Here is a 26,382-nt window from a genome sequence, read left to right on the forward strand (position 1 = left end):
AAATAAAATAAGTACTTGATTGATTGATTGATTGATTGATTGATTGATTGATTGATTGATTGATTGATATGCTGATACTATCCTGACATATCCTGATTTACAACCGTGGTGTCATCTGACATCATTAAAGGGGTGTGAAAAGTCACTAAATCTTGCCAAGTTGGAAACACTGGGTGGTTGAGCTCCAGCAAATGAGGTGACTTTGGCAGTTACAGATTTAAAAAAGAGAAAGGTGGGTTTAAAAAATAATGTTATGAAAGTATTTAATGTGAAGAAAACAGCTTGTAGTATGTAGAACCACTGTTCACAACATAATTAAATTCAGTCAGTTCTTTTTTTTTTTTTATAAAGAGTGTAGAGATTTGTTTTTTAGGAAAAATGTTGTAGGTCATTACAGATTATAATAAACAAATTGTCAATGTCAGAAAGAAAGATTTGAATAAATTACAGTGATATTCGTAGATTGGTTCAACTGAATAAACTCATCAGCTCATTAATAGAGACTGCAACACCTAAACTGTGTGAAGGAGACATACAAAATGTGCAGTTCTGTGTGGCATCCAGGACAGGTTTAAAAACCACTGGTTTAGTGTGTTTTGCTGTTTGTTTGTTTGTTTGTTTTTTAGGCCAAAAGTTCCCGATCTTAAGCTTTAAGGCATTTTCCAGTATTTTGTTAAAGTCCCTGGTACCATACTGACTAACATCTGTAGTGTTTGCCACTGACAAGGGCAGAACACTAACACTTCAGTTCACAGATGAGTAACTCGCCATCTCAGCCTCTCCCCAAGGAACCAGCAGTGTTGAGTGGTGCTTTAATTTCACCTGACCTGTCCTTCATGCAACTCCATTACAGTTCTATGAGCCCAGGAATGTCTTCAGAATGTCTTTAAGACAAGGACATTTGATTTTTAGTCTTCTTTTAGGGTATATTTTATAACAGTTGGGAAAAACCTGGCTGTTGTTTTCAACACACTATGTACACTATACATAAATGTAGTTGAGCTTCCAGATAATTAGGAAATTGTTAGAATGAAAAGTATTACTGTAATTTAGAAAATAGTTAAGACTGAACATTCAGCATAAAGGTTAAGTTAGGTGAACTGGAAAAATTTGATGATACTTTCTGCATTGCTGTGCAATTGCATTATTTGATCTATTCATTATTTTCAGTTTATACATAGAAGGATTTTTAATACACCCCTTTGTCACAGCGCTTGAAAGGCGCAACACAAAGATAAAATGCAATGAAAAGTGTTTAATATAATCCACACATAAATCCACACAGGTAACCACAAAGAAGGCAGGGACACACATACTCATTGATGAGACCGGACACAAAGCATAGAACTCAAACAACTATAAAGGGTGGCTAATGATACACAGACAGGTGATGGTGATTAACTAATAATGACACAATGAGGACAGGAACAGAAACAACCATATATGGGCACATGAGGGAAAAACCAATACAAATAGTCCAGGGGTGTGACACCCTTCTACTACAAGCATGCATTTAATTTTGAATTAAAATTATATTTTTCAATAAATTCAAAAATGTACGGAATAAGGATGACACAAATATCCTGATATCAAAATAAAGAAGGGGGAAAATGAAAGAAACTGATAAAAATAAAACTTTAAGTACTTTATCATAATCTATTATTATTTAGGGAAACAAAATTAACAGAACTTGCTGCATATCAACTGACCATGTGTCAAAGTCAATAAAAATTTAAGATAAATTGACCTTTTATGACAAGACAGTTTTAGTTCAGAATACTTATGTAAAATTGTAAAATGTTTTCTAAAATAATGAAATCAACATATTTGTAAAATGATAATTATGATTAAGGTAATGAATAGGATCTGTACACACAAAATGGAAACAATATAGTGTATATTATTAATTGATGGTTACAACAGCATTTTTTAAATAATTTATTTGAAATTTTGTTGAAATCAACTGCAAATACAAAGAATACATTTTTTAGAACTTGTATTTTAAGTTATATTTTTCTATAATATATATTACACTGTGTGTCACTGACTCATAAACCAAATATTTTCTGTTAAAATACTGTAGTTTTAGATTTATTTTGGAGCAGAGTCAACTGTGATGAGCAGTCTTCCTCCTGCTGGTTAAAGAAATGCACAACGGTTTGCCTTTCCCCCTGCAGAGGAGTACTAGCAAATGAATCATGTTGTTTTTCCTCATTGAATCCTATTAGTGTCACTCCACGACTTCTCATTTACGTTAAATCTTTGTCTTGGTAAATGAAGGCTCAGAAACCCCATTCCTGCACCAGTACACTAAGCATCAGAACATCAGAGAGACATGTAACTTTTAATCATTACCGCGTGAAGTAGGGGTGCTGAGGGTGCTGAGGGTGCTGCAGCACCCCCTGATTTGGAGCTAAAGAAAAAATGGGGGTGCGGTGGGGGTGCACTTAAAAATAAATAAATGTGCATTTTGTAACAACAAAGAAATAAAACTAATTTTATTCACTTGAATATTCATTCAAATTAATTGGAAAAAACACAGTGACAATAAGCAACAATTGTCGTGTGACGTTACCACGTCTGTATCCGTCATTAAAGATTAAAAATACACCAGTCAACATGTTGCAAAAACACACTTCTGATTTTTTCGCCGAACGAAGCGTCAGCACGCACAGACTGGGGACAGTTCTCCACTTGTTCGCAATGCAAGGGTAAATAAATAACTGATATTTGATTAAGTACAGCGTTTTCTTTACTCAAACACTATCTGTAAAGGCTAATGTTTTTTTGTGTGTTTGAAGAGTCTTAACTTTTGCCATCTAATTGTAGCCAATATACTTTTGTAGGCTACGTTTTAAATATCCTGTGAGTATAGAGCTTCAACTCTATATTAAAAGACAAGAATAACTAAATGCCCATATAACTACAATAAAAGTTATAACCTGTACGTTGATAAAAGCACATAATGCGAAGCATTTGCTGCCTCAGATACAGCTGTTCTTATGACAGAGAAAACACAGATCGTCATTTGCTGGTCAAAAACCAATTTACTCCATTTGAGCTTGATTTTCATAAAGTGTTAAGTGCAGTCTGATAAAGCCATAATTCCAATTCTGACGACTGTGTTTAATTATAAAAACAAAAACGCCTTTTTTCATATTCTATTTTTATTTCTATATTTCAGTGCTTGGTGTGCCGTGGTATTTTTTATATATCAATTTTATTTGCCACTGTATTAGCTTATAATAAAATAGTACCATTAAGATATTCACATATATAAAACTGAAGTTTTAATAACAAAATGACAATTTTGTTAATACAATTTGTAACGCAAATAAAATTTGCCCTTCAAAAATGATCGTAGTTTGTGGTTCATTATTATTACAGATCAGTCATAAAGTACAATGGATAATTCGCATTTATTAAACATCTAACTCTTGTTAACAAAAATGAAGAAAACGAAGCCTAGCCTATACTTGCGATGTAACCCAAATAAATAAGGTTTCCCTTATTTAAAACAAATGCTTAATTTGTGGTTCATCGTTATTTCTTTTTTAATTAAATTAAGTCAGTTATTTCAAACAAAGAATTTAAACGTTTATTAATAATAGTTATCTTGCGCTTTTGAATCCGCGACCAAACAGACGCATCACGTGTGGCACCTCCCTCAGATATGTAGCGTCCCATGTCCAGCTGAACTAAATTGATTTTATTTCTAAAAAAAAATGCACAGTGTATTGCACACTTATAACTTCGCTCCTGGCAAAACTTGACAAACCCCCCCCCACCCCCCTTTTTTCTCAGCCCCCCCTGCTCAAAATACTTTCCTGCAGGCTTTTAATATACATATTTTTAAATTATCAATTATTTTAAGAGGTTTTATCCTTAATTGTGGAAACAAGCCCACCCCCAAACACAAAGTATATAGGTAGTCTTTGTTAGAAAATGTAAAAATCCATTGTGATTGTTCCCAAACATATGTGAAAACCTCATGTAAAAAGTTGAACAGAGCTTGGTCCTTGCTGTATTACTGATTATTCTTCCCACTCTGTGTTCTGAAACATACTCCTGTGAAACTGGCAGCAGAATTCTTTTCCCTAGAGATAAAATATAGGTATGGCAGTGGCCTCCTGGACACTTTTCCGCTGACTAGGTCAAACTCATCATATTAGGGTATCCCACAGTTAGAGTTTTCATAGTGGCTGGAACAGTGATATACCTCCAGGCCACTGGTATCCCTTTATTGATTGATTAATTGATTGATTAATTGATCTCCCCTGAGTGAACAAGTTTGTTCTAAATAGGTAAAGGGGACTATCCCAATGATATCCTCAATGCAGTTTTTCCCATTGATCTGTATTACAGTGCCTTTACTATACACATTCACACCTCATTTATACTACAATGGCAAGGGTGCTCAAACATATTGTAGATGATCAATTTCCCCATTGCTCAAATACAGTTGAATTCAGGGCCTATTTTAATAACAATAAGCCTGACGTGCTTTGTGAGCCCCTATATGCTATATCATGACAGATTATGTACTTAAAATGTGAGTGATTATATAATATGAGGAGTTGATGATAAGGGCAGAATAGGTAGTAAAACCCTATGATATGGAGAATGGGAAGCTCATTGAATTTTTTATTTTGCAATCCTGTACCTTGGAACTTTCACAGAGCTGTCTGAAGTCATTTGTTTCAGTGTTGCCTGAATGTGCGTGCTTGTCAAATGCGATTGACTCCGCCAACAAAGAGTTCTGCTCAAAATGCTGTCGACAGTAAATTGTATTCTGTGCAAAGATATTAGTCTATTATTATGGCTCTTGAAATGTACGGTGTCTTTTCTCTTTTGTTACCAGACTATTAGAATCAGCATAAACAAAGACTATTCAAGCTTTATCGGTACAGCAATACAGACTCAAAGGGCTTAAAGGATAGCCAATCAGCTGCTGTTCGCCGCACCTTAAGGGTCAATGACATTTAAATCTTTTCAAAATCTATTTTAACACATAGCCAATTTCTCAAAACTAAAAAAAAAAAAAAATAACACATTTTACTAAAACACTAATTACATGTGAGGGTACATCCAGTCTTTCAACATATATCTTTTTTTGTTGCTTTTTAAAATGTGTGTGTGTATATATATATATATATATATATATAGTTTTCCAAGATTAAAAAAAAAAAAAAGTGTTTTTAACAAATGTAATAAAATAATACATTTATAAATACCATTAGGTTTTGGGTAGCTGCACCACATGACATAATACAACTATAACTGACCTGCTGCTGTCCTGTCATAAAAAGGTCAAATAACATGACATTCATTATTTTTACTTACTGGCCTTAACTTATTTTCTTTTGACTTATGATGCAATTTCCTGTTTATTTCTGCATCGTTCTGTGTTTTGATGAATCACACCAAATGACCTTAGTCAAATAAATAAATAAATAAGTGCAAGTCAAAGTATGTACATTAATTTGCATTTTCAATGTATGTTTAAATAAATAATATATTAGGACCAAAAGGTGTCTCATCATTGATCCCTAAATCAACGTAATTAATGTTTTATTTGTGTTTTCTTGCAGATGACCCAGGAACAGTGCCCTCATAGAAACAATGTCCAAAATACTGAAAAACTGCAAGTGTATAAAGTGGGGATCTACGGTTGGCGGAAACGTTGCCTTTACTTCTTTGTCCTACTCCTCATGATCCTCATAGTGGTCAACCTTGCTCTTACCATCTGGATCCTCAAAGTTATGAACTTCACTATAGTAAGTGCAGTCTTTTACTTTGGCCTTCATTACCACCTGCCGGGTATCGATTCTTTGACCGACTTAGAAGTGAGCAGAAATAATGGGGCTCCGTCGTAGTGATCCGCCAATTCTTTCTGTGTATTTTCTGTTCTTCAGTCAGACAAACTACTGCTTTCATAAGGCCTCTCAGTGGCGACTGTGTGGACATCTGTTGATGTCTGTTTATGTTTGCTAATAAGAAACAGAAATGGAAAGTTTTCTTTTTATATTTTCAATATATGTAAATTAAATGAACTGAAATGTGGAGTGTAAGGATGTTAACTGTGACAGGATGATTGACAGGCCAGACAGACAACAGTGGTCTGTGACATTATGTCCCAAAATCCCCTACTCTTTTGATACACACTCAAAGTAAGTAAACAAAGACTGAAAGAGTTGTCAGAAGCTTAGTGAGGGTGACGTTAAAGTCATGCGACCGTGGTGTAGTACATTTGTAGCCCACGTTTCACTTTCTATTTCTGGTAATTGTATTTAGGCTTTATAAGACCTTTATCCTTGTTATTTTGTTGTCATGTTCTCCATGAATTAAATCTCTAGACATGCAGAGGGTCTCCATTTATTGCTGTAGTAATCCTCAGCACCTATGAAGAGTCATGGTTGTGTGTGTGTGTTCTTTGGGAGATGGCATGCTGTCCTTTTTCCAATGCATCAAAGATGGAGGGGGACCTGATCTACAGACTGTCGAAAGAAAGAAAGAAAGAAAGAAAGAAAGAAAGAAAGAAAGAAAGAAAGAAAGAAAGAAAGAAAAAAGAAAGAAAGAAAGAAAGAAAGAAAGAAAGAAAGAAAGAAAGAAAGAAAGAAAGAAAATAAATTAAATAATTTGTTTTTAAGTGACGGACACACACTGGCCTATTCATGACGTCATGACATGGAGATAGTTCATCTCATTAATATAATTTAGGCCATTCTGAACTTGCTTTCTTTCTCCCCAACAAAACCACAGATTAAGCTTCAATGATAATTAAATTCCTGCACACAAAGAATGCTAAGGACGGTCCCATCCAGAACACGGTCTGATTGATTTAGTCATGATAAACAAAATTTGATTTGAATTAAACCCCTTAATTTAGATGTTACCACAGGAAGCATATATTTAGATTACCTAACAAAACATTTTACAGTGAAGGCCTGGGGCCTGATCCCTAACTGTGACCAAAATGATTTTGTAGTGCAGATATTGTAATTTATGCAGATGAAATGTTGTGTTTATGTGAACTGTGGGGTGATACTTCAGCTCATGATACTTGATTTTGTTGAGATTCTGAGCATTCCTGTGAACGGAATGTTACTCTTCAGTAAGGTGGTGTGAAGGACATTGGGTTGTCAAGGGGCCTGTGGAGATCAGGTCTGTGCAAAGTGCAGATGCAGATGAGCAGCTGGATGTTTCCCTGATTTATGTCACCTCAAATTGCTGGGTGGCAGCTTGGTGAAGGCTGTAGTGTCAGGGCTGGGACAGAAATAAATATTTAGTGTCCTCAGATGCCAGTAGATGGTGTGACATCACAGGAGAATGTATTAGAAATTAAGACTGCACATCCTTTTTTCCACACAATACTCATTCTGTAGACAATAATAAGCCCCGTGAAACTCCGTGCCTAACAATGCCCCTTAGCTGTTATAAATTCACTGTTAGCCACAGCTTCACAGGGATTATTGCTTTCATAAAATAGTTATTCCATATACATAGTATTTTGTTTTACAAAATAAAACAGAGCAAATAAAGTGTAATGATATTAATAAAAACGTTATTCTTAAACCAAACAATGTAGTTCCTCAGAAACGGTTGTGGTTGCAATAAAGGGGTTGCCAAGCAACACACAAACATAAACAAATGTGTATGTTTGTAGAGCAATTTACAACAGCTTTGAACACAGCTCAATCAAGGAACGGAACGATACATTTTATAAACGTAATTAACATTATATTATATTACATTATAAATTTGATTAAAGAGCAGGTCATATGGTATTTTAAAGTGTCCTAATATTGTGTTGGAGTCCCCTACAAAAGGTTTAAATGAATCTAAGGTCAGAAACCATTGTAATTTTCCCAGAATATACATTTATACATAGTCATTTGTCCATGATTTCGAAATGGTTCTTTTAAGCAGTTTTGAGTGAAATGTCTGTAAACCCCTCTCTTCCATAAGCCTACTCTGTTCTGATTGGTCAGCTGGCCAAGCCTGTTGTAATTGGCGCAGAGAGGAGTACTTGAACAAGTTGGCGCTACCAAGTTTTGCCAAGTCCATGGTTGTTTTTGATGTTGCGGGTTAAAGTGACCCCAATAACGTCATATTTAGCCACTGGAGTGCGAATTTTTTAGGGGAACCTTGACAAAAAGCGTGTAATTTACACCACGGAACACGATTTTCAACAGGGGCTCCCCCTCAAAACGCAATTGGGATAGTTTTGAGTAGCAGTTAGGTGGGTTTCGTTGTGACAACCTAGCAACTCTAGCATTTACCTTTATATAAAAAAATAATATAGTGCTCCAATCCGTTTTTAAAATAATAACATAAAAACATTTTGTTTAACATTTAAGCGAATCGTGCCCACAGCAAATCTTTAGCTGCTAAACTGTGGATATGTTAGCTGAGTGTTAATGTGACTAAATAATGAAACAATATAGTTTGTAAACCAAAATATGTCTACTGTAATGTCTGAAGAACGACAGACAATAGACGCTCCGTCTCTGAACTTTTAATTAGAACACAGAACAGCTGTAGCACGGGTGCACCAGCCTGCGGAAAAAAAAAAAAAAAAAAAAAAAAAGGTATATTGAAATGTAACATTTTGTGACTACTTTTAACAGGGCTAAATGTATGCTGTTAAACATATAATTAATTCATTTTACTGTGTGTAACAGTATATAACCTATCTGAAAAAAAACTTAAGGCACTTTTTACAAGGTTACATAGGTCAAAAACAATATATATAGATTTTTTTTTTCCTGTGTGATGGGGCCATTAAGAATTTTGACACAGTACAAATCTGAAACAGTATAAAACATCCTTAGCACTAAGCCCTAAGCTAAAGGCAAAGCTAAATGTCACATGTATTATAGTTTATGTAAATATTGTTTTAAGTTCACTTAAATTAAAGTTAAATATGTTTTAAACCTATAAAGTCTTAAAAATGATTATTTTCAGTATTGATATTAGTGATACTGGCCTTCACAGAACTTAGTAAAGAGATACCATTAAACAAATATATATATATATATATATATATATTTTGGGAATATGCATATTGACTGTATTAATTAAATCCAAACGTTTTTTTTTTTTTGTTTTTTTTAAAGATACAAAAGTTAATTGATCAAGAGCAGATTTCATACTTCTTTCAATTGTTTTACTTCAATGAAAGGTTACAGTTTATTTATTATTATTGTTATTTTTTTAATTAAAAACAGAAATAATGCAGATTTATTTGCACAGGGTTTTTGACAAGGGGGCTAATCAATCTGATGGATGTATGAACAGTGTACATGTGTTTGTGTGTGTGTGTGTGTGTTACTTAATAATACCCACTGATACTACATGATTATGTTGGATTTTGTGGAATTGTTCTATGCATCTTACAAAAGTACAGAATAGCTCTGACAAGTGGAAAAAATAACACTGACACGCATAAACACAAAGAAAAACTTTTGTATCCTCACTTTTGTTTTTCAACACAATGGTTACGAGATTCTGGAATTTTCTTTGTAGATTGTATGATTCTGGCAGCTCTGTTTATATCAATAATACAACTGTTAGCTTGCGCTGCCTGCTCTCATTCAAGCAACGCCTCGCTGACACCCTCCAAAACTATTATGGAAATGTGTGTCATGACTAACTCTGCCATTTTGTAACAGTCCCACCAACAGCTTGTCACAAGGGGTTTGTGTGAGGCATGGGTCAACTGTGAACATGAATCAGTGAGCTCTAGAGAACTTAGACGTTTACACATGCACATTGCAGCTCTCTTGGCCTGCGGCGATACTCACACCAGAATTAATTGAACTCTTTGGGGGAAAACAATAAGTGGCAGTTCAAAAGCTGGCGTAGAGAGCTTCTAAATGACCGAGTGATGATTTGATGATGTCCCTGTCCTTTCGCTGGAGGCCTGCCCTCCATGTCAGTAGTCTGAACTCTGAGTAGAGGGAGAAAGTTTTGTAGTTTCAAGTGTTCACATAGACCTGACTGTTTCAGTAAATCCATGGTTCATTTCACTGCCACATGCACGTTTCTGCATGATGTGTAGTTGAATTGTTTAGATGCTTCTATGAACCGATTAATTGAAAATACCAGACTCAAAAGAACAACTCATTCAAAATAGGACATTGTTAGCAGGGCTGCTTCAAAAAAAAAAAAAAAAAACTAATAACCACAATCTTGATTTGAATGAGAATGATCTGTGCTAATTTTTTGTGGCTCCATAAAAAACAAATTTGTATAGTGCTTTAACTTCAGTAGTAGTCACTACATTCACAACCACATTAGTGAATAAAAAACAGCATCAATGAACAAATGATTTCTTTTCAGTAAATAAAAAAATAAATAAATAAATACAACAAAAATATAACACAGCAGGTGTCTGATTCATAAATGAATTACTATTATGAAGCAGTTCTTTTTGAATCAGAAGCACACAACTTAACCAGCTCTCAAACAAATGACTTATGAACTGGTGCTTTTTAGTTAATTGAAAACAGATTATAGCAGTGTAGTGTTAATTCCTGGAATGAATGAGAAGTCAATTATTTTAATAAAAATATTTAAAAAATGAGTTGTCAGATTTACTCAGACTTGAACATTGCCCTTAAAGGGGAACTCCACTTCCAGAACAACAATTTACAAATAATTTACTCACCCCCTTTGAGGAAAACATTTTAGCATTTTTCTCCATATAATGGACTGATATGGTTCCCCCGATTTTGAACTTCTAAAATGCAGTTTAAATGCGGCTTCAAACGATCCCAAATGTGGTTGTAAACGATCCTAGCCAAGAAAGAAGGTTCTTATCTAGCGTAACGATCGGTTATTTTAATAAAAAGAATACAATTTCTATACGTTTTAATGGCAAACGCTCATCTTGTCTTACTCTGCCTGGACTGTTTTTGTTCCGGTTCATTACAGTTAGGGTATGTCGAAAAACTCCCGTCTCATGTTCTCCCTCAACTTCGAAATCGTCTTATATCGCTGTTTTAACTTTTTTGTTAAGGGTTTTTGATCTTCTTTGCATGTTCACATTGCAAAAACTGGGTCAGAACTTCTGCAGCGATGTAGGATGATTTTGAAAAGATTTTTGAAGTTTGGAGTTTTTCAACATAACCTAACTGTCTTGAGTCAGAATACACAGAGTTCAGGGAGAGAAAGGCAAGACGAGCGTTTGAGATGAAAAATTGTATTTAAATTGTATTTTTTAAATGAAAATAACAGATCGTTTCGCTAGATAAGACCCTTCTTCTTGGGATCGTTTGAAGCCGCATTTTAACTGCCTTTTGGAAGTTCAAAATCGGGGCACCATGGACTGGCATTATATGGAGAAAGATGCAGAAATATTTCCTCAAAAAACAATTTCTTTACGACTGAAAAAAGAAAGACATAAACATCTTGGATGACAAGGGGGTGAGTACATTATATGTGAATCTTTGTTTTGGAAATGGACTACTCCTTTAATATGTAATCACGTAAACAAAACAAAACAAACAAACAAAAAACAGCTTGTGAATTTTTTCTATGCACTTTACTTCCAGTTGCCCCCCTGTTCCTGTATAATACTGTACTCTGATTTTTTTCTACCAGTAAAAAGCTAACGCAAGCTGGAAAAGAATGACTCCAACACAATAAAAAGTGAACAAATCCAACATGCTGTGCCAAAGCCGCAGGCTTTTTCAGGGCCCACGAGGATAAAAACATCATTTGCTAGACCTGACACATTAAGCAATGGCGTACTTGGGTTAATAGAATGCAGCACCATTTTCAACCTGCCGACAAACATGAGCTGTCACTGTGGCACCTCAACGCCATCCATAAACTGAAAATAACACTGAGGCTGTAGCTGCCACACACTCTAAAGCCCTCCCCTACAGGGCTAGATAAGAAGTGCAGACACATCATCTCGTAAAGCTCTTTTTATAGTTAGTCATCAGTGCAGTAGTTTGACATGCTCATGTGCTGCCTTAACATACCTGTAAACTCTCTGGACACAAAAGCTGAACTAGGGCTGCAACCACCATAGACAATGAGGGGGACAAGTCCCCCCTCCCAAATTAATTAGAATTGGCCAAACTGTCCCCCCAATATTTGAATTGATTGTCTGGTCTGCCTTGGCAGGCTAACAGCGCTCATCTATGTAAAAAATAATTCAGATGGCTAATCAAATCAAAGTAGGCAGGGTTTATGGTTCACAGAAATAGAGCGGGATGGAATTCCAGCATGTAGCATCAGTTTAATGTTGAACATGAGGTAAGATGAATCGGTGCATCGGCATAAAAGTTACACTGAAGTACATAAAATTTAACTTACCACAAAATCAGAGTAAGGAGAGATGACTGATAGGACAATGGTTTAATAAGCCTTTATTAAACAGTTTTTAAGCAAAATATAATTCAAACACAGGGGTTTCCCTCCCTGTTTACAAATAAACAGCTGCACAACAAATAAACAGCTGCACAAAATCTTTGTTAAATAAAATACAGTACAGTACAGGTTGTTTCTCCTGCTTAACACTATAAACTGCACAACATATTTCAAATTATGAAAAAAAAAATCTTTGATAAATAAAATACAGTACAGGTGTTTCTCCTGCTTAACACTATAAGCTGCACAACATTTCAAATGATAAAACAATCTTTGATAAATAAATACAGTACAGGGGCCGGTTGTAAGACTAAGCTGGACGTAAAATGCGCTTTAAGTCGTGCGTAGAATTTATACCCGTTGCACCATCTCGGCGTAGTGCTACGTCTGAGACTAAATTTTACACCTAGTCAAAGGTAGGCGTAAAGTTAAAAGTCACGATTGGCTCGGACATGATTCGTTTTTAATTACCTGTTGCAGATGCCAACTGTAACGTTTATGGTCTTTTCGGGTAGGATAATGTGGCCTATAAATAATTATTCTAAGGAGGGGTCAAGCAACACATGCAAGCAACGTGCAAACTTTGCGCAAGAATTATAAAAGTGAAAGTAAAAAAGAAACTACGGCTAACACTATATTAACCGCACACATTCTCTTAGAGACAACGAGAGACGAATCTACTTTACCATGCTGATAACGGTATATAACTGTCTTAAAGTTTCCCCTTATATTTCTATTCGACATCTTGCTGGGACAGTATAAATGCTCGGAAATACTTAACGTCTTTAATTCATCTCATCATTTGCAGCGTTCCTGCCATCCAATAATCGCAGTAAGTTTTGTGCTTACTTTTTAATCAGAAGTATCAGCTTTCAAATTCTGTCAATTCTATTACAAACTCTACAATTTATAAATGTGGTTTTTCAGCCACAGAAAGATGTCAAGAGGCTAAAATGCACAATTGTCACGTAAATTCACATTTACCTCAGGAAAGATTCGTTGTACATAAACTCGATAGCAAGAAAAAAAGATATAGAAAGAAGCATTGTATTACATTCATTATATTTTACTTAACCTGTCGCCTTTATTTTTAGTGTTAGTCTGAAAAATTATGTCATGGGAATGTGCAGGGAGACCTCAGATACAAAAACGCGGACATTAGAATATAATAAGGTAATAAAATTGTTTTGCGGTGGCTTCACTTGTTATAATGTCTTGAGCAATTCAGTTTTATATTAGTAGTTGTAGCCATTGCAGCGTGGGTGTCGTCTCAACTATCACTCCGGGAAAATGTGTTTGCGTGGACGCGCATCCTCTACGCCGGGCGTAATTGCGCCTGGTCGTAGTTTTAGCTGGTGCAACAGGTGTAAATATTTATCGTAAAGTTGGACGTTGCAAAGCCCAGCGTATGGCTTACACCCAGCTTTTTACGTCTAGCTGGTGCAACCGGCCCCAGTACGTTTTCTGTGTTGACCGGCGCTGCGTGTTCCTCCATGTCGCGTGCTACCTTGGCGTGGTCTGTTTTGCGCAGAACGCGCACGCGCATGTGTGGCCTCAAACCATATCGATATGAAAGATATTGGATAATCCCGCATCGCGTTGGGGAATATCGATATATATCCCCAGAACTCTATATACCGCCCAGCCCTAGTACAAATTTCCTTTCCGAATAAGGTATTCGGATTCGGGCACATCCGTAATATGCATATAATATATATATATATTTTATAAATATATATATATATATATATATATATATATATATATATATATATGTGTGTGTGTGTTTTTTGTTGTTGTTGTTTTTTTCATTGCATTGTATTGCATTGTATTGCATTGAATCGCACTGTGTTGAATCGAATCGTAACTGAATCACACTGAATCATAATAGGGGTGAATCGTATCGCATTGTATCGGTAGGTGCTTCATATGTATCTTTAATGTATCCTCCCAATGTTCCAGATATAGTTACGGTCTTGGGTTGAATGTTTAATAGCACTTACATGTTATGGGTCCACTTCTGTTTCAATAAGGTAAAAACTATGTAAGTACTGAATGTGGTGGATACAGCTTTATGAAATCTGATATACTAATATAGGAAAATCACTCGCTTGCTTGTAATCCTCTTAGAAAAACAAAAGACACAATGCTGGAACTGCTTTCTTCTGTTTCAGTATGGTACAGATGGAATAAATTTGAAGACTGACATCAGCACAAGCTTCAAGGAGGTAAAACCATGTCAGCTTTACTAGTGGCACAAGGAATTGCTCAAACTGTCTGATGGAGAGATGTGGAGCCCATGGAGCACAGATGACAATCCCTTCAGGACAGTAGTTGCTCTGGAGGTCCTGCTTCTAGCCTCTTATCTCATTAGCATGTAGCATCTCTAAGGTACTGCTGAAGGACAGAGCCTCTAGCCAAGATCTGATTGCTAAATGGGTGTTTTGGACCCTTAAGTCATGAAGAGGTTGGCTCAACTTTATTGGTCTTGAGCTGATAGAGGCTGAGAATGAGAATAAAACAGCACTGTCCTAATTTGGCCAGACAGAGTAGGGTGAAATAGCGGCAAATGATTGTTTTTTCTAGGTTTTACCATAAACCACTGGAGCGATTCTGGTCTGTCTCTCCTTATCTTTAAAGATTTCATGAAATATAAAACATGTCCATGCCTAGTAGCACTGATGCCATCCTTGTCCTAATGTACATCTAAAACCTTTTTTAGCGACTGACTCTCATGTCATTGTCTAAAACTATTGTCTTTAACGAACTCTGAAACAGATATGTGAATTCAATGGAAAGTTTACTATTCTGTACAATTTATTTACATTTATATTATTAATTTATGTTTGTGTTAAAAACACAGTGTGTCCACTTCCTAGAAGAAGGTGCTTAAGATGCTTTAGAGGCAGAGGAAAATAGAGCCTGATTAGCTTCTGTCCATTTTCATATTTTCAGTTTGCCTGAGAGAAAAGGGCAGATTGAGAGATAGAAAAAGCATACAAAACAATTGTTCTTTGAAGAAGCTTGTTGACTTTATTCTGAATGAATTGGTCTAATTTGCATCTAAAGAGGCCAGGCACAGCATTGCTGGTTTTAGTGCTTTTCATTCAGAGTTTTTTTTTTTTTTTTTTTTTTTTTTGTTTAGTTTTGTTTTTATGGAGTATGGCCGCCAATAAAAAAAAAAAAAAAAATCCCACTCAGTGGTATGAAAAGGTCAGGCGTGGGAGCAAAAGGGAAATGTAACAGATTTTGGTCCCCTGACAAAAATAATTAATTGTTTGGGAGCTAAATAGAAATGAGGAGGCCAAATAGCCCACTGTAGCATTTGAGTTTCACAACGACAGGTATGTGAGATTAAGTGTATGGAGTGTCAAGGGTGTTTGTCATAATGGCAGACCAGATGCAGTGCAAATAAGCAATCGAGTGGGAAATGATCAGATTGCTTACACCATCTGTTTACATACAACAATTGTTTCCTTTCGGACACTGTGCAAAATTATTGGTCATGTCGAGGTTAACAATACTGTAAACTGCAGAGAGTTTGACAATTTTCTTTATATCATCAAATATCTTGTCGCTTTTCCACTGTCGGGCCGAACCATTCTCACTGATTAACCGTTCCATTCCGTGCTGATCCTGGTTTCATTTTCCACTGTGGGGCTGATAAGTAGTAGTTGCCTTGGTAATGCAAGTGTTTACGTACAGTTTGAGATGCGAATAGTGACCGCGTTATGGAGGATGATCAGATATTTCTATTTATTTTACTCAAATAGCGCATTTGGCAAGCTAGAGAGTGAAACTAGTAGCCAGACAACAGACAAGTGACTAAATTCATTCTTACTTCAACATGAACTAATGATTAGTGAAGGCATAAATTATTCAAGAATGGGTAAAATTAGTCCATATTAAAGGAAATATTAAATCAGGTATTAATACGATTTTTAATGTACCCATATTCTAAAGTCTTACCAATAAGCTCACTTATTGTTTTATAAAAATGTAAAGTAATTAACTTAACCTGAGAACAGTAGGCAGATTATTAGCGTTTCTCTGATATTGTAATGAGACACTGCAGAGAGTGGTATAGTATCTGTTAGTGTTGGGCAGGACATTTCATTAATGTCTCCTTACACTAAGGGCACTGTAATAGGCTGCTAGTGGCTTGTTAAATAGCTTTTGAGATTTAAAGAGCAAAGAAAATATCAGCTTGATACTCAACGAGGCTCCACTTTTAATGACAGCCCATTGAATCCGTTTTACATGGATACTAGAACTCCAGGTCATGCAATACTATATATATTGTGCCAAACCACAGAACAGCCTAACACAGTCACGTTAAACAGATCCAAAACTGAAAATTGTGTGTCACTCATGATTAAAACAAGAAAAAGGTACAATAAAATGTCATTTGTATATATAAATAATATCACATGAGTATACATGAGATATAGCTATATATTGGCACGGTTGTGATTCGAACGTAGGTACAAGGCCACAGGCCGAGTGCCGTTGGTAATCACAGTGTTCCGATATACAGCCATATCTTATGTCTACTCATGTGATATTGCATTTATACAACAGTTCGATGGCACAAATGTGTAAAAACATTAATAACAACAATGTAGTGTCTTTAAAAACCCTCTTTTGTGCAGAACTATTTCCTTCCACCACGGATTCAAATCTCAGTTTGACAGTTGAACAGCTGAGCCAAAGCCTCCATTACTAATTCGAAAACGTCACTTTAAAACTAGTAACGAAGGAATGTTGAGTTGCTTCACTGAAAGCTTATTGTATTACTGTACTAAAAGCTCACTGTATTATATAGAGTATTATGAGAGAGAGATGGACGGAGCAAGTGTGATTAACGTACCTGCATCTGAAACAGCATTCATTCTTCAGATCAGTCTCATATTCACAAAAAACAAACAAACAAAACAAACAACAACAACCAAAAAAAAATAAAAAAAACTTTAGTTTGAATGTCTGCTGAGGAAAGCGGTATCTTTGTCATACTATTAATATCCTTTCATCTGGGTGATTTCTGATGACAGTGCTGCTCAGTGCGTTTGTTCGCTGCGTCAGTCTGTTGTTGAAACTAAATATAACTTCCATTTATAGCATTTATTTTTTTAGTATAAAAGTTTTTACTGCTGGTTCACTCATAAAAACAAAGAGGTCTCTTGTCGCCATCTAATGGTGGAGCGTTGAAACTAAAATCACTATCGCATAACCCCAATAGTATGTTCCTGCACAACCGAAGGCTGCAGTTTCAGGACCGCAGTTCTAGGAACACATTTCTGGGACCCTATTTTTTGTGGCAGCGCCATCTAGAGGAGATCTGATGCAAACATCAAACAAACAAAGACTTAATCCATGGTAACTATTCATTTTTTTTGTCTCTCCGTCTTATTTTTAATGTAAAAGTGGACATGAACTTGAGTGTTCGAGGTGGTGTCAGCAATCTCCATTTAGCCATGGAGCGAAACAGTTTATTGTCCTGCTGGATGTTATAAACAGGTATTTGTATTTAAATGATCTTACATTTATTAACATACTAAAAACACACTAATTTGTAGTGCAATTGTTTTACCATTTACTGCACTTTGTTATGTGTGTCACACATCAGACGTGAAGCATCTGATAATCCTCCATAACGCGGTCACTATTTACAACTCAAACTGTACGTAAACACTTGCATTACCAAGGCAACTACTACTTATCAGCCCCAGAGTGGAAAATGAAACCAGGATTGGCACGAAATGTAATGGTTATCAGTGAGAATGGTTCGGCCCGACAGTGGAAAAGCGGCTAATGAACTGAAGTCTCGCAAAGATACAAGTCTTTCTTTCCAAGAAAACTGAATTTAAAACCAGAATATTTGTAGAATGTATTGAAATAAATTAGGTTAAATATGTCAAGAGGGTTACCAACAGGAATGTGCAGGGTTAGGAGTTGTTTAGGACAATCATTATAATCATGTTTCTTTAAAAATAATAACGTTTAAACAAATGTTCAAATAGACATTATCTTTATTAACAAACTGCACATTTGAACTATAAACAAGTACATTCTTGCCTGAAAACCTCTTAGAACTACATTCCATGACACAAAAACAGTAATATTTATAAAATGATGCTGGATTTAGGCGTCCGCCATGACACTCTCTGTAAAAAGTACCACAGGCGGAGTGATATGATTACAAACTGTGAAAAGGCTGTTGGAGTTCTGATATCACTCTAAGATCGGTTGGCTCTTATCAACCGATCAGATTCAATGACCAGAAATAACTGCTGTGTATATACATATCAAATTGTCCAAAGTGTCCATGGTCAAACATTTCTACTCCTGTCTAATTGTTAGACATAAACAAAATTAGAATTTGCATGTTTTACGCACAGACTTTTTTTTTTCTTCTTCTTTTCTTTTTAATGCTTGACAGACCCATGATTTGTTTTTAACCTGTAGTGAAAAATAGTAGGCCAAAGATTCAATGGAGAAGACAGTCATACAGGTTTGGAAAGGTATGAGTGAATAAATGATGACCAAAAAAATGCATTTCTGAGTGAACTATTGATTTAACCTTACATTACACTAAAATTACCATTATGTAACGTCGCCTTTAAAAGTTAACCTTATTTTTATGCTTGTGTACTCTGAGGTCTTTTCTGAGGTCTTAGATGTTACTATAATGATATGCTCTTGCACTCTCCCTCTAGTCAAAAATAAGAGAGTGATGCAACTGACTTCTTTTGTTCTATCACAGGCCAACATTAGTAGGCGGGGCCGTTAGCCTGTCTCTGTGTCTCTACAGACAAACAGAGGCACAGAGGGTAAAGCGCAATGCCTTTTTGTCTCTTGCAGAATACAGTTCCATTGATCAAGTCTTTGTTTGTACCTCCAAAAAAGATAATGTATTATGAAAAACATAAAAAAAGTTATAATAAATAAATCAAATAAAAAAAAAAAAAAAAAAAAAAAAAAAAAAGATCGATAGATAGGTAGGCAAGAGGAGCTGGGGTGGGTCAGAATGCCTTTGAAATGTGGATCAAAGCTGGTGGGAGACTCCCGGGGGATGAAGTAGTTAACCCCCAATGTGATGAGACCAACCAGAAGAACCTTGAGAAAGGATTCTCTGTCAGCACATTGAGGCTGTCACAAGTGGTGGGCTAAAACCACAAGTGTTTTTTTATTATTATTATTATTATTATTATTATTATTATTTTATCTTCCTCCATAAACTACATTAAAACAATTCCAAATGATGCAAAATAATTCAAACTTGTTTGTATCTGTCACAAAATATGCCTTGTCCTACTAGAAAATTAGAAAATGATGACATTTGGCACAATTTGATACTGGAATTCCACTTGTAGTGATGGCCATGATTCGTGATCTGACCAACTTTGGGGTCTCTAGAACACTAACTCTATAGCACCAACACCAGTTCAAAAATTCAGCATTGAAATGGTAATATCTCTTGAACCTCTTATTATAGAAAAATGAAATTCAGTACACTAGATTACCCTTCTAATGCTGATCACATTCAATAGCTGACATTAAGACTCCACCCATTACAGTAGTGGCCATTTTGAAAAGTATAGGATTACGTTTTTTCACTACTCCTCCTTCAAAATTAGTCCAGTTCTTCCAAAAATTGGCAGAGGTGATTTTTGGACTGAGCTGCACAGAAATGACTGAACATTTTTTATTTATTTATTTATTTATTCATCTTTGTTTAAAAGTTATGATGTTGCAAACTTAACTAGGTTGACCCAAAATTGGTTCAGAAGTATCTCCAAAAAAAAAAAAAAAAGTATCGCCAAACTTTGATCACAAAACTTGGTACACTTCATCAACACCATGATCTGAGGGTCTATGCCAAAGTTGGGCACAGCACCACAGATGGATCATGAGATATCAAAATTTGACATTTTTGATTATAACTTTTGAACAATTAGACAGAAAATTATCATGATCTTGGTGTCTGTGGATTCCTTGGCTCATGCCGAACCCAATGATATAAATTTTGCCAGGATTAAATTAACCATGTGTCCACCATTTTGAAATTTGTCATAAATTGCATTATCTTTTAAACCATTTGACATACCTTGGTAGGGATCTTTGACACCTACATTCCAGAGATATAATGATTTTTGTAAAAACGCATATAACTCTTGAAAACATTGCTCAAATGTCGTCATGAATGTTTTCATGAATGTGCCTGCCATATTGAAGGAAAAAAAAAACAGTTTTGGCTCCTCCTTCTACAAATTTTGTCCAATTGTGTCCAAAATTTGATCAGATCATCTTTGAACCGAGCCACACAGAAGTGACTAAACAGATTTTTGATATCCGCTTCCGTTTCTGAGAAATAGCTCTTGGAAGTTGACCGCACCCGTGTTTGTTGTTTTATGCTATTAAAGTTTGCATTCTTATAAGTTACAGGCTAACCAGTTACCAAACTGTTTAATGTGACTCTTCACCTATCAAGTTAACCATAAGCTGCATTACCATTAACTTAACTTTGCATGTTAAAATACTAAAGAACCTTTTGGGGAACTCATTCACACACCTAAACTTCTCCTCAGCAGCCTGTTGAAAGTGTGCTAACTGAGTGACACACTCTGCTTAGCCACTGGCCCCGAACCTTTCAGGTCATGGGTTCAAATCTGGTGTTGCACATTCCCAGACCAGTATATTTACTGTGGCAAGAAATGATGCTGACGTTGCTTTTTTCTCCCAGATGTTGTGCTTTTCTCAGTATATAATTTTGAACTGATTGGCACTTTTATTTAATTCTAGAGCTTCATTATCTGCATAAACACACGTCTTCTCAGTGGCACAATGCAATGACTTTTCAGTGGCGTAATGAGATTAGTGACACAGGCACCTGACCCAGAGATTGTGGGTTCTGTTGTGGTATAACTTTAACTGTGTGTAATGTTGTGTCACTTGGAGCCAGTTCTACCTTCAACAACTCAAGTCTCTGTAAAATTAAACAAACCACAGTGTATGAGTGGTATGCTGTGTAAATTAAAAGGCTATGGCTTTGAAGATTTTCTACAAATTCAAGATGTAGCAAGTGTTTAACCATGGGAACTGGTTAAAAGTAAAACAAACAAACAAACAAAAAAAAAAACACTGCCTTGATCAACAAATGCTTAGAGTCTAACCTATGTTACCTAGAGTTACAATGCATGAAGCCATTACCTCCAAAGTATAACACATAAAACAAAACAACAACAATAAAACCTGAAATGAAACATTATTTATTTATTTATTTATTTATTTTATTTTTTTTTTTTTTGTGCCATGTACTCTAATATGTCAAAAACATCACACAGCTCAAATAGTCATGTATGATATGTCATTTTAGACATCTCACAGAGTAAAATAAAACAAGCATAATTGTTTGGGGCTTTGACTAAACTTGAGTGAGGCATTACTTCTGTGTATGTCACTCAGAAAACAACAATTTCAAAGCTGTCAAGGCCTAAGAAAAAGGCTACATTGATTCCAAATACTGTAACTTTTGATTACTTCGTGATATCACCACAAAATTTAATTCACGTTTTTTTTGTTTGTTTGTTTGTTTGTACATTATTTCTTTCCTGAGTTAGTGAATGTCAAATTAGCATATGAGCAATTAAAAAAGAAAGAAATAAATAAAATTGCACAACATTTTTTTCTTACATTTTATCACCTATTTCTCAGCATGAGAACAAAAAAATAGAAAGATTTCTAGCAAACGATACCTACTTTTTGACTCTCCTTGCTATGGTTTTGGAGTTCTGACTCAAGTTATTATTTTTGTGTGTGTCACTCAGAAAAAAAAAAAAAACAACGCCTTCAAGCTAGAACAGGAAGTGATTGAAAGCACAGAAGAAGAAAATAATCTTTTTAAAGGGGTCATCGGATGCAAAATTTACTTTTACATGTTGTTTGAACATAAATGTGTGTGTACACAACCACCCCATAATGATAAAAATCTACCCAGTGTTTTTTTTTTTTTTAAATCTGTATACATAATATCCCCTTTTTCAAATCAGGACATTCTCTGATTCTTGGCTGTGTGACGTCACACAGACCAAGGCCGCTCCCACGACTATTGATTGACACTGCTGTCTTACCTTAGATCCGCCCTGAGTGAGCTGTAAGCATTTATCCGCCATTGTTTCTCTGATGCTGGACCAGGGACGTAGACAAGAATGTCTCCTAAGTGATTAAGGTGTTCTGATGTTGGATGTAATAATAAACATAGTGGTCATCATTTACTTCTGACATCTGAGCCTCTGAAGACACAGTGGATTACTTTCACTTTTGGAGGGAATGCGCCTCCCGATCTACATAAATGCGTCTATGCACACACAATTCATTTGACAAGGTAAAAAAGGGTGTTGAGTTACACTACCATTGAGAAATTACAACCAATGTATGTTATAGAGTTTCATAGACCCTAAAGAATCATATCACCTTGTGGAAAATGAGCATCCGATGACCCCTTTAAGGAGGAAGGGGAGGTTTTTTTTTTTTTTTTTCTCTTGAATATTGTTATTCAGCATTCGAGATGGGGTTGGGAAGATCATTTCACAAGCGAAAAACAGCAAACAAAAATGTTCTGAAAAGTGATTTTGTGCCTCTCTGTGATGGTACCACATGGTGTTTCTAACTTACCGGCTTCAGGCTTCTGGAGGGGGTTCAGACTCGTAAGATCAGGTGGAGGTAGCAGGGTGCAGTTCTATGTGCAAGAATCAGTGTCTTGAACTTGATGTGGAGCCATAACTGGTACCCAGTGCAGAGATGAACAAAGGTGTGAGATGGACTGTCTTAGACATATTGAAGACCGGTTGTGCTGCTGCATTTGGAATCATTTGTAGATGTTTGATTGCACATGGAAGTCCAGCCAGAAGAGCCTAGCTGTGTAGTCAGAGTGGCAGGGAAGATGTGAAGCTCTGTCTTTGCTACGTTCTTAATTAAATACCTTTACCTCAAAGCAATATGCTGAAAGTATAATGAAGTGTTGTAATGTATACACTGTGTTGGCAACAGCAGCAGCCAGGCAACTGTAAATACTTTGATGCAGTATGCTCTGAAGTAGTTGCTTTAATGTTTCATGTTCCCATCTGAAACCAATCTAAACCTCTTCTAACCCTAGCTATAAAAGCACCAAGCAGTTTTAAACCCTTAGAGCTTTACAGTGGCCACTCAGGCATTATTGATATAAAGTAAAGAGTAAGAGTGACATTCAAAGAGTAGCTGTTATGATGATTATTATTTCTGGCCCAAAGGGCATGGTGACTTGTTTTCTTTATTGTTCAGTGGGTGAAAGCAGTTTTTTCTGTTGAAGTGGTCTTTTATAGTGCTTTTGTCACTAGCTTTTCAGTTGCTATCGACAAAACAGTGCAATGATTTTCCATATCCGTTAAATACATATACAATTAGGAAACACTATTCGCTATTAACTTTTTTTTGCTGATTAGCATGTTTATTAGTTTATTAGATTTCAATTAATCGAATTAATTGAAAGTACGGTACAGTAGTTGTTTGTAGCAGTTATGTTTAGGTATAAACATCTTTTAGAAAGCACATATTAATTCCTTATTTTGCATGACCATATTCTAGATTCTTTATGTTTATACCTAAACATAACTGCTACAAACAACTACTGTACCGTACTTTCAATTAATTTGATTATCTAACACACGCTAATATATAGTGTATGTAATATACATTACCAGGGTTTAGGGTCACTAAGATTCCTGTTTTTTAAGAAATGAAAACTTTTATTCTGCAAAGATACATTAAATTGATTTAAATTACTGTGTATTAAAATAAATGTAATATTATTTCACAATATTTCTGTTTTTACTATATTTTTGATATGTATTTATTTTCAAATAAATACAGCCTTGGTGAACACAAGAGACCTCCTACAAAAACAACAAAATTCTTAAAATATTACTGACCGCCAACTACTGAAAATTATAATGACATATATGACTCTGGACCACAAAGCCAGTCATAAGGGTCAATTTTTCAAAATTGAGATTTATACGTCATCTTAAAGCTGAATAAATAAGCTTTCCATTAATGTATGGTTTGTTATGATAGGACAATTTACAAGATACAACTATTTGAAAATTTGTAATCTAAGGGTGCAAAAAAATCTAAATATTGAGAAAATCGCCTTTAAAGTTGTCCAGATTAAGTTCTCAGCAATGCATATTACTAAATTAGGAATTACGAAAATTAGGTTTTAATATATTTACAGTAGGTACAAAATATCTTAATGAAACATGATCTTTAGTCAATATCCTAATGAAATTTGGCATAAAAGAAAAATGTATAATTTTGTATAAACCATACAATTGCTACAAATATACCCATGCTACTTATGACTGGTTTTGTGGTCCAGGGTCACATATAATATAAAACATTGGACCTCTTGCACTTACTGCAAGATTTGGACAAACTCAAATTCTGTTTAGGGGCTGAAAATTTAGTGTTTTGTATGTGTGTGTAGGTGTACTTGTTTTTGCTACATTGTGGACTGGCTTGTGGTCCCCATGGGTACAAAAGCTTATAAATCATACAGAATGAGATTTTTTGAGAAAGTAAAAATGCAGAAAGTTTTCTGTAAGGGTTAGGTTTAGGGGTAGGGTTAGGGTAAGGGGATAGAAAATACAGTGTGGACAGTATACAAACCATTGCGCCTATGGAGAGTCCCCACAAAGATAATAAACCAGACTGTGTGTGTGTGTGTGTGTGTGTACTTGTTTTTGCTACATTGTGGGAACCAAATGTCCCCACAAGGATAGTAAAACCTGAAATTTTTGACATTGTGGGGACTGGCTTGAGGTCCCCATGGGTACAAAAGCTTATAAATCATACAGAATGAGTTTTTTTGAGAAAGTAAAAATGCAGAAAGTTTTCTGTAAGGGTTAGGTTTAGGGGTAGGGTTAGAGTAAGGGGATAGAAAATACAGTGTGGAGAGTATAAAAACCATTGCACCTATGGAGAGTCCCCACAAGGATAATAAACCAGACGTGTGTGTGTGTGTGTGTGTGTGTGTGTGTGTGTGAACTAATTCTTTAAATAAAACCAAATGAAACATTCCTCATGGCATTAATTGTATGATCCATATCATTAGCACACTTGATCTATTCACCAGGGCAAGATGAGAATCTTACTGATTGTGTGGTCACAGCGATGACCGAGAAACAAAAAGATGAATGCATTTAGTTGACACCCACTGAGTTACACCTCCTAGTGTGTGGAGGAATCTATTAAGACCTTGAAGTGGACACTCCTCTTTAATGTTGTTCCTTGAAAACAAGGCTATTCAATCTCCTTGTGCCCTGATTCAATAAAGTGGCCTGCGGTGTGGTGAGAGAGCCATAAATTTGCAGCCCACAGAATTTTATAGGATCTTGATCATTCCGTCTTAGATTGAAAGGATAGAAAGACTTTATCGTACATGTCTTTGGTGAGCAGACACCTTAGTCAATGTTCTTTCCACCAGAGAATGGGTGACTGCCATTCAACTGACCGGTCACATCTGAACAGAAGCAGGACATTGTGTCTCATCAGCAGCCTTGTCACTCATAGTCCACATGATTGCTTTCTGGCGTTTGAGAAACTGAAGTGAGACAGCACTTACCTGCTGGCTGGAAATTGGCCAGTCAGCAATAATTCACATTTTAGGTTTGAAAAATGACCTTAAATCTCAGTGCAGCTGATGGTCAGTCTAATTCACAATCCTTATGAGCAAGAATGGCTCATAAGAAAGTAAGAAGATTGAACTCTGGTGAGGTTTTTAAAAAGCCCAGCAGAGCTCCGTTGACTTTGCAAAATACGTTCACAGTCCTTTGACTCGAAATGTCCATATAAATGTGTGTTCTGCAATCATTTGATTTAGCGCTTCCATAGGCAGCCTCGGACGGATCAGCACAAACAAAAGTGATATGAACGTTATAGAAAATCCATGAGAGCTGACAG

The 26,382-nt window shown here is 35.7% G+C and overlaps 1 protein-coding gene across 5 annotated transcripts in view; it reads left to right on the top strand.

The window, feature by feature from the left end:
• sgcd (sarcoglycan, delta (dystrophin-associated glycoprotein)) overlaps positions 1 to 26,382 on the top strand; it is a 238,869-nt gene that overhangs the window by 140,505 nt on the left and 71,982 nt on the right. For 4 of the 5 annotated variants that reach the window (XM_051092721.1, XM_051092723.1, XM_051092719.1 and 1 more), the window contains exon 2: positions 5,592 to 5,777. In XM_051092721.1, the coding sequence (XP_050948678.1) occupies positions 5,592 to 5,777 (186 nt within the window). Of the gene's footprint in view, positions 1 to 5,591; positions 5,778 to 13,056; positions 13,084 to 13,192; positions 13,217 to 26,382 lie in introns of those variants that run through there. The other variant, XM_051092724.1, reaches the window with a different exon arrangement.

This window comes from Labeo rohita, chromosome 21, assembly GCF_022985175.1.
Source record: "Labeo rohita strain BAU-BD-2019 chromosome 21, IGBB_LRoh.1.0, whole genome shotgun sequence".
NCBI classification, from domain to species: domain Eukaryota; kingdom Metazoa; phylum Chordata; class Actinopteri; order Cypriniformes; family Cyprinidae; genus Labeo; species Labeo rohita.